The 9890-nt window shown below is 38.4% G+C and overlaps 1 protein-coding gene across 1 annotated transcript in view; it reads left to right on the forward strand.

Annotated features, from left to right (window-relative positions):
* The window catches only part of LOC306821876 (semaphorin-3F-like), a 55147-nt gene extending 49558 nt beyond the window's left edge, over nt 1–5589 (forward strand). Inside the window, exons 15-19 of the mRNA XM_079340477.1 lie at nt 72–113; nt 1070–1227; nt 1646–1713; nt 1997–2130; nt 3401–5589. Of these exons, the coding sequence (XP_079196603.1) occupies nt 72–113; nt 1070–1227; nt 1646–1713; nt 1997–2130; nt 3401–3850 (852 nt within the window). The 3' untranslated portion in view covers nt 3851–5589. The remainder of the gene's footprint in view (nt 1–71; nt 114–1069; nt 1228–1645; nt 1714–1996; nt 2131–3400) is intronic.
* Nucleotides 5590–9890: the final 4301 nt, after the last annotated feature.

Genomic DNA, 9890 nt, shown 5'->3' on the forward strand with positions numbered 1-9890 from the left:
AGCTCACTCCTTTGTATATACATGCCCATCTGATTAAACTTTGTACTCACGCAAAATGATTTTCTTTCAAGGTCCCGACCCCAGTTACAACAATGAAGATCTCATCTAAAAGAGTATGTATTTCTATGCGTCTAATTGTTTTATTCTATGATGAAATACAGAAAAAAAAAAAAAAGCTAAATCATTGCAATATGAAAAGGTCACAAGCTATGCCATGTATGAGGCTGTGCTTAATGCTGCTTCCCCTCATAAATTATTGAACCAGTATGAGGGAGACAACGATGGAACTCAAGGCTTCGTGCTGTCTTTCAGTGTGATTCAAATCCTTGAATTTTTCTTCATTCTATCACATCATCCCTCGGACGGAGAGGTTGCATTACATGCAGCCTGCCAAAGTGACACATTTCTAACAGCTGATCATAAAATTATGATGGTGACCTGAGAGAGATGAGCAGAATATCATGCCAGATGATCCAGAGCCTGCTGTTTCAGCAGAGTGTGGAAACCAGATTTTACACTTATCTCATTACACCCACCTGGGAGTGTGAAGTCTTGCCTGGAGTTTGACTTAACTTGCATTTTCCGATGCCGATGTCTCAAATTTATGACAATGTGGATTTTTTTTTTTACTTTGTAGATTTTGATTTGGGTTGATTTTTTTGTAAATTCACCCTATAAAACACACAATTTAAATTGCAACACCTTGGAATTTACTTTTGAAAATGCCAATAATCACCATCATTTACATATTTAGTTATAATCTTAATGTTTACAATTTGAATCTTTCTCACTACATACACTTTTTAACTATTTGTCTTTGTTTTCTACACTTGTTGGCTTATTTATTATGTTGATTCTATCCGTTTACCTTTTAAAGTGTTTTTGAGTTCATAAAAGCACTCATAACATACTATTATTATTATTTCCTTCAAATATCAAGCTCTGATCAGTGTAGTTGTTCCTAAAAACACTCAAAATGTTTTCTCTATTCCTAATATCTATTTCTATTTAAAATGGTTGCCAAGAGCCCCAAAGCATCACCATTTTCCATCGTCTTTACTTTCAACAGCAACAGCTGTATGTGTCGTCTACGTTGGGGCTGACACAGCTGGCTCTTCACCGCTGTGACGTGTACGGGGAGGCCTGTGCGGACTGCTGTCTGGCAAGAGACCCTTACTGTGCCTGGGATGGCAAGTCGTGCTCTCGTTACTCTGCCTCGCAGAAAAGGTGAGCACTGGCAGCACTGGCAGCACTGAATGCATGAGTTGCATTCATGTCATAACTAACTGACTGTCTTATCGGGTGTGTTGACTGATACTCACAGATGACTGCTTGGATGGCTGAATGGCTGTTTGAATGGCATTCTATCTTTTTTAATATACATATTATCTTGGTGTTTCGGTTATCTGTTGTTAACAATTCCCTTATGAATCATATACTTGTGATAGAAGATTAACCAGCAAGTTATATAAATTGCAATCTCTGTGATTCATGATGATAACATAACCAGGTGGAGGATGATCTTAAGAATCGTTTGTATGTGATACTTGAAGGGCTTTGTGTTGTTGGATGGCTTTGATTGGCTTGCAGTTGCTTTATGCTTTCTTTCTCTCCTTATTCGGCAATACTGGTCTGACCCATTTAGACGGAGCCGGCGACAGGATGTTAAGTACGGGAACCCCATCCGCCAATGCAGAGGCTTTAACTCTAATGGTAAGTTGCTTTTCCTTCAGCCTCTCCTGCTTTTATTGCTGTATTTGGTAAATTATACAGAAGGTTAAGAATAATGATTCATCCGGTTATTGATGCTCTAGGCGGCTCACAGTTGTCATCGTAATGGACAGTTATTAGTTTAGGCTGGCAGCTTTATAGTAATCAGAGAAAGTCATACTTTAATGAGGAGTTGGATTTGTCACAACTGAGATTTTGGTCTTGAGTAGTTCATGGTAATAAGTGTTTTGGTTGACACTGAAATCCCCCTTTCCCTGCTTAACAGCCAACAAGAACACTCTGGAGATGGTGCAGTATGGGGTGGAGGGAAGCAGTACGTTCCTAGAGTGTCAGGCCCGCTCTCCGCATGCTGTCATCAAATGGCATCTGCAGAGAGATAACAGTGACCGCAGGAAAGAGGTGAGCCATTACAGTGTGTATTTCTCAAACATTTGGAAAGAATCATCAGTAAAAAAAAATCTGATTGATCCCTGATCCCAACAGACCTGAAAATGTCCTTATGTCACAGGGAAGGACACATAAAGCACAGCTGTGAACAGAATTATGCTATATTATACTGTAACCCTGAGGAATTAGTAAAACTTTTATTGTGAAGCTATACAGTGTTGCAGCTTTTCTATTATAGACTATGCTGTTGGATGTTCTTTTCAACCACAGGCAGAGTAGACTTTGTTGAAGCCTCAAATTCTGAGCTTAAAATATTGGCCTCCCCTGATTTCATTCTGATGTTGATTCATTTAGAAAAAGGAAATAAAATAGTAACAACTACTATTACTATTTATTATAGTTTAATTTATTGCCTTTAAAGAATATTGATTCACTGTTCAGGTAAAAAGAACTGGATTTTAAAAAGTCATATCTCATGCAAATACACTTTACCATGTTTTTGAACAATAAAATGTGTCCCTGCCCTTCTGCAAATCCCCCAATGATGAGAAAAGTCTATCCTCTCCATCTTTTGCCTGTTCCACTATTTCAGAAAATGTGCTCAAACAGGCCTCCCCCAGGTCGGTGACACTCACAGAGAGGTGGTTGTTCTGCCCTCAGAGTCTGCCTTCTTGCCTTTAAAATTGGGCGTAAGGCCAGAAAGTCCAAGCAACTCAAGCCCTTCCAGAGATTGGCGAGGACACAGCCTTCTGAGTAGGGCTTAATAAGCAGGAACAAATACAGGATCAGAGTGGACTTTAAAAAGATACTTCACAGACATGTTTTGGGGACCTCTGAGACTTGATTGAAAAGGAGTATATTGACCTTTAACAAAGACAAATGTGTTTCTATGATGTAGTTATTCAAATAAACCTTACATTTAAACCTTACATCACTTTCAGTATAATACTAATTTCCCCAAGGGGACAGTAAAGCGTATTGTATCGTATCTGTTATATTACCTTTATTTTCGTGTTAATATAGAATTTTTTCAATCTCATGAATCAATATTTTACAGTCTCGCAGCAGGCCAAACTTCTGATTAGCTGAACAGAAACCACCTGTGCATGCACATTGGCCAAGAAAACTATTATAAACACATAATATATTTATTTTGTCTCTTGACCTTTTGTACTTTGTGAGCATACATTTAATTACATCTTTGAGATGTGTTCCATTTCTTATTTTAGTTTCTAATGCAATGGATGAATGTAATGAACTCCTATTCATTCTGTCTCCACAGATGCGTTCTGACGGTAGGATTTTGAAGACAGAGCAAGGTTTACTCCTGCGCTCTCTGCAGCCCTCTGACTCTGGCATGTACCAGTGTACGGCCACGGAAAAGAACTTCAAACACACACTGGTAAAGCTGCAATTGGTAGTGCTGTCCAGTCGGGCTGTCAACAATGTGCTTGTGGAGGGTGTAGTAGGACTGCCGTCTGCCCTACACTCCTCCAGCACCCAATGGACCCCCAGCTCAGGCCAGTACAAGGACCTGCTGACCATCCTGAGCCAGCCAGAGATGAGCCTGATCAATCAGTACTGCCAGGACTACTGGCAGTTTGGAGACCCACTGATGGGCGCCCTCAAGGCCAAAGACCTGAAGGAGCTCAAGGAGCAGAAGAAGCCCCGCAACCGCCGGCATCATGGGGGGGAGGAAGAGGACGAGGGACAGGAGGAGATGGAGACATGAGGAGCCCAGCTTTGTGTCAAAATCCTCCTCAGCACACCAACACCCCCACCCTGTGAAAACTGGGAGAGACTCATTCAGAGTAGAAACATGAAAATATCCACTATCCCAAAAAAAGCAAACTGAGAAAAAAAGAGGCTTACAAACAAATCCCCACACACTTCCTCTTAAGCAGTAAGATATATGAAACACAGTATTTATTGTAGGTTGTATATAGTCTGATTCTGTGGATTTCTTTGTACTTAAAGAAAAAAAACATGCTCTTTGTGTATAGGTACCTGTGGGGCAAATATTATTGTTATAATGGATGTTGTTAATTTTATTGTTGCTGTTACTGTCATTACAAAACTCATTGTCATAGTCAAATGACCTCTGCGACTGTTAAGAATGTTTTATCAGGCACGTAAGCTTTCAGAAGCGAGCTCTGAGAAGCTCTTTATTACAGGAAAATGAGTAGTTGACGAGAGGTGATGGGATCTCTGTTGTTTCTTTGTTCTTTACTTTGACTTGATGCCGGGACTGTTTTTTATTTTTGGACACTCCAGGATTGCCTGTGATGTTACCTCCACGTGGCTGCATGACAGAGACTGCATATTATGAGGGGACCATAGACACATGGTTCCATTTAAAGATGGGACCCACACAGTAAGATGACTTTTTAAATGTGTTTTGACTGGTGTAACTGGGCCTTCTAATAGAAAACTGGTGGTGCTGTCCTTTCATTTTCCTTCTCTGGAAGGTCCTCTTGATTGTGAGGTGCACAGTAAAATGTGGAAATTGTCATTTGTACTCTTCATTGAGGAATCTGTAGATTCATCTGGCTATTACACTCAGGTGTAGGAAAGACTAGATAACTCAAATTTGAAAAATGTACATCAAAGGAAAGGTTAGCATCAGATCTTTTTCTATGAAACGTATAAAGACTTTTTTTTTTTTTTCAGTTTAACCATTGTTCGAACTGAGGATGAGGTGCAATAAATGGTCATGGTTTTGTATAAAGGGCATTATTCTTTTATTTTTAAGGGACATTGGCCCAGGCCAAATCTAACAAGCACACAGCTATTTCAAGTTGATTTCTGTAAAAAAAAAAAAAAAAAAAAAAAGAATAAAAAAACATATTCTATTAAAGATTTAAAAAAAAAAAAAGAGGTGCCAGATCTGGCAGCAGTTACTTGCTCTGAGCACACAAGGCATATTTTGCTCTTTCTTCCTTTGACCTTCATATGTAGATAAATAATATCCCCCCTTCACACATCAGAGCATTGTAACAATGTTGTGACATTAACCAAAATATTGGGAAGCTGGCTTTCATTGTGTGCATGAACCTGTACTTGTACTGTAATTCTGTTAAGATACTGTGTGGTCTTTTTTCATCTCTAAGGGTGTACAGTTTGGTCTCTGAGGGACATTTTGAGAACAGGAGAAAATCATTAAGACAAGTGCTTTAAATATGTCTTCACTTAAAATGTCTTCTGTAAGTGGCACTGCAAGACACACTTTTTCATTGACATAAACATTAGCTATGAAGAATAAAATATCTCACTAATGTGTTTTGTTGGCACATTGTGTGGAAATTATAATTTAAAACAATACAAGGGCAGGATGACTGAAGTTTAATTTTAAGAGGTTATAAAGCTGAGTTTTTTTATTTGTAATTTGTATACCCTTACACCCCAACTTCTAGTTCACCGACCTATACAAAAGCGATGTCAGGAATTAGATTTAACAGCGTTTTTTTTTTTTTTTTTTTTTTTTAAGACGAGATTTAAAAAAAACATCTGAAACAAGTTAAAAATTGATTTTACTTTACATTTTAAAGGCTTTCAAATCACCTTGTCTAGCATGTTTCTAGTCTGTATAAACCTGCTTTGAAAGCTCTGGGAAATTGCATCCGTAAATAATACAGGGGAATCTGCATCTGCTCCTCAGTTAGCTGTCCACAGCTAATATAGGCAACAATGCAAAGAAAGGTTGTACAATTTGTTAGTATTTTTAAATATGTGTCAGTAGTTTTGAGTGTTTTGTTTTTGTATTTTTGCATCATCTTCTTTGAGGAAAAAAAAAAAAGAAAAAACACTAAATGCACAGAGGTGATTTTATTGTTATGACTTGTGTAAATGACTATCCCCTCTCCATTGTTGTTGCTGACTAATAAATTAAAGCTCTATATTTTATAAGAATGGAATGCTCCCCATCCCCCCTTTCATTGTGATTGGCTTGATATCTGATGTTGTCCATGTCCTGCCCAGAGCCATCTGGATCCCTGGAATAAAGTTGTACCTGTTAAAGAGACATATGTGCACATTTCTGTAAAATATATTCATTGTATTTGTGTGGTGAAATGGAACTTTATACAAGGTAAAATATCTCCAGTCAAAAGACGCCGGAGGAGATTTTTGTGATAGAATGTTGTTAATAGATATGGATTATGCAAGTCCCTAATCTCCATGATTAGTATATTCAGAGAAAGCATAATCATTAATCATTTCTCAAAGTCTTTACCTGAGGCAGAGCCTCAGCCTCGTGAAAAACCAGAAACTGACAGTGTGCTAGTTGAATTTTTATAAGAAATATATTACAAAACTTACTTTAATTTTTAATTTTGTGCTACAGAAGGAGGTTAATTGATTGCATAACAAATGAGTGGGTATGTAAGTAAGTTCATGAATGTAAGTCTAGCTCACTGTAGGAAAAATATCTGTTGTCTGGTCAGAAGAGTGTGTTCGGTCAAGCCCATCAGGGTTTCTACACCTCATTAAATCCCTGATGGCTGAGCTGACCCCTGATCACCCAAGAGACTCACATTCTCCTCCAACTATCTAGGTCAACTGCAAAGTGGCAGAGAAGGATTGAGGAAGGGTAAAAATACCATTGGATAAGAGCACAGAAGGGAGATAGGATAAGAATGGTCAAAGATAAAGTTAAGGGGTTTAGGTCCAGTTTATCAGTGCTAAAATGAACAATGTATTTATGGATATGTATTGTTGTGTACATAAAAAAATACAAACCGATGATAAATAGATTTTTGGCATTTTTGGCCTTAATGAAACTGATATATCAGATGAGTTATAGCAGCTGGATTCTAAATAGGGCCCTCTCAAGACAGAATCCAAATATCTATGTTGTTTCATAGACAACAGCCGGTTTTCTGGGATAAGAGTGCACTATAGCACTAACATGGCACATTTTAAATTAACTTCCAATTGCTTTGGGCAGAAAACAACTCTCTTTATGTCTATTTTAAACACAACTGAGTGTTATCACACAACTGAGTACTGAAAGTACTTTGTTGGCATTCAGGCATGACAATTAACCTGAATTGAATCCTATTTACCATAAGCCTGCACCAGATGGCATCATCTTGATTTTCAGCATCCAGATAAAATAGACTATAATTGATCAGGATGTCCTTACAACTCCTGATTTCAAAGATAACATTTTACCTATAACAGTGCAACATTAGGTTGGAAACAGAAATTCTCCTTTGAAGTGCCTAAAAGTTTCCAGTATAAGAGGATGTGCCTTCAATGATCAGGCCCTTCCATGATGAACCATCTTTCAATTCGGGTCTTGGAAGCAAACGCTTTACTTACTTACGCCTATCATTCCAATGACTACAGACTGCCAGTCTCCCACTGCTGGTAAAAAAGTGCTTGATAAGGTTGCAGCTTTCACTAGTAGTAGCAGTTGGTTGGGCTTGAAATGTTGAGTCAGCTTGTATACGACCCAAAACCTCTCTGTATTCATGTGATGAGTCTGTAATCCATTACCTGGAAAACATTCAATTGGGGGGGGGGGGTCTTTCAAAAAATACCTCCAAAACACACCAGAAGCTAGCAATGGTTGAAGGTTAGTCTTGGGGAGCAACCCCTATAAAGAGCATATATGCTACAGAAACATTGAAAACAGAATGGGAAGCCGACACAGTCTGTGCCGTTTTAAAGCAATGGGCTCTGAACACTCAGCTCCCGTATAATTCCTATCTCTGTGTGTTAATGTCCATTTATCGGTTTTACGTAAACTGTAACTCCATAAGGATTTTGCTTGTCTTCAAGGATCATGAAGAAAGTTGTTGCTGCCCCTCTGCCGCACATCTGCTCGTGCTTCAAATCTTATTCTGAATTATCCTTTTGTCATTATAATTGTTACATTATACATACATTATAATCGCTGAAAAAAAGTAGTTAGTACAGCCTTTTCAACTTATTCATTTATTGATAGGAATGATGTAACATAACACAGTTCCATTTCAGAGCATCAAATTGATGTTGCGCACAGCATTAATAGCTATTTCACCATAGCTGACTCATTTTCACTATTATAGCTAGTCCCAATTGTCCGTTGTTATTTTTGCAACTGTCTGTTTTATCTATCTGTTTCTTGCTTTCTTTCAATTCTCCCCCCATTTCACTGTCTCTGCCCCACCTATTGCTGGCCACCGCTGTTCATCAGGTTGCTATTTGTACGCAAGAATCATTGCTAGGTTGGTGAAATATTGTTGAATGGACTCATCTACTGTATGTATCCCTTTTCTAGTCTTCTATACTCAAATCACTTTTTCCCTCCATGACACTTTCACAAATTCACATCACATTCACACACAGATGGCAGAGGGAATAGCTAATATTAATAATAGGTTTATGTTAATGCCATTGGAAGCAGTTAAGTGTTTGGTGTCTTGGGCCCAAGCACACTTTGACATGTGGTCTGCAAAGACTGGGGATATAAACATCAACTTTTCAATCTAGCGACAACCAACTCTACCACTATAGCTGTGGCATGTTGGGTAATTGTAAATAACACTACAGAGTTTAAAGACCACACATGTTCTTAGTATAAAGATATCAGTTCTGAGAGTCATTAATGGTATTTCAGGGCTGTAAAAGTAAAAAGTACAAATTCATTGATCCATTCATTGTCAGACTCTGTCAAATTGCTACCACACTATTGGCTGTTGGATGTTAAAATTTCCTATTTTCTTTAGAGGAAACCATCCAAAAAAAAAATTATTAAAAAAAATCAGATCGAGGCTATTGTTTGGCTTTGATGTGGACAAGCCCCTCAGGTTGTCTGTTTTCCCTATTTCTCCAAGGCAATCGTTAAAAACATGTTGGCTTCTTTATTATTTTATTAAATAAATGTTCATTAGTATTAATCATTCTATTGTTGTTGTTTTTTTTTCTAGGTTTTGACTGCAACCTCCAAAATAAGTGCATTTTACACCCATGTTTTGGGGATCTGAATATGCTGTGTATATCACAAAGTCCCTCTGACAAAGAGAACTGTTCTATTTAGTCCTGATGACATATTTCAAAACCTGGACATGAGAACACGCCTGGAGACACCATTTTCTCCAGCAGTTGTTTGTTTCTGGAAAAAGCAGACAACAGGTCAAATGGTCCAGACAACATCATGGAGCGAACCAGGCTCAGATGGCATCTCATCCCCTTTTTATTCCTCCACATAGGCAGATCTCTGTTCTCTTTGGTTATCAGATCTATTCCAAGGAGCAATAGAGTCAGGATGGGGGTTCATGAATAGAGGAAAACAATATTCAAGGTCATGCTGGAGCTGTTCAAATTATGTCTGTATCATATCTGCATCACTGCGAATCCATCCACCTCCGCCTCTGAATCAGAAACTGGCTCCAAACCAAGAGGCTGATCCACATTTTAGAAATTCAAAACTTCCCACAACCAATGTTAACCTATCATAATCTGATCACACAGTTCTGTAGACCATTCTTCACAACACAGTAGGACATTATCTGCATATCACATGACATAAAGCCATGTCGTTGGCATCAGTAACATCATTATATTCACTTTTTCAAAGGGGGATCCTACTCTGTCTTATCATTGCGTCTGATCTGGTGCTGGGTGACTCAGAAGCGGTGGCTTTATGTGACTGCTCAGTGTCTCTCAAAGCCGGACACTTACTGCATTGTTGGAGTAGAAGTTGGAAAGTGGAAAGCTTGGCATGCAAAGAAACTTGTTCTGTGTTCATACGCTTCTTTCTTGAGATCAACAGACTCAACCACATT

The sequence above is a fragment of the Symphodus melops genome, assembly GCF_947650265.1.
Source record: "Symphodus melops genome assembly, chromosome: 4".
NCBI classification, from domain to species: Eukaryota; Metazoa; Chordata; class Actinopteri; order Labriformes; family Labridae; genus Symphodus; species Symphodus melops.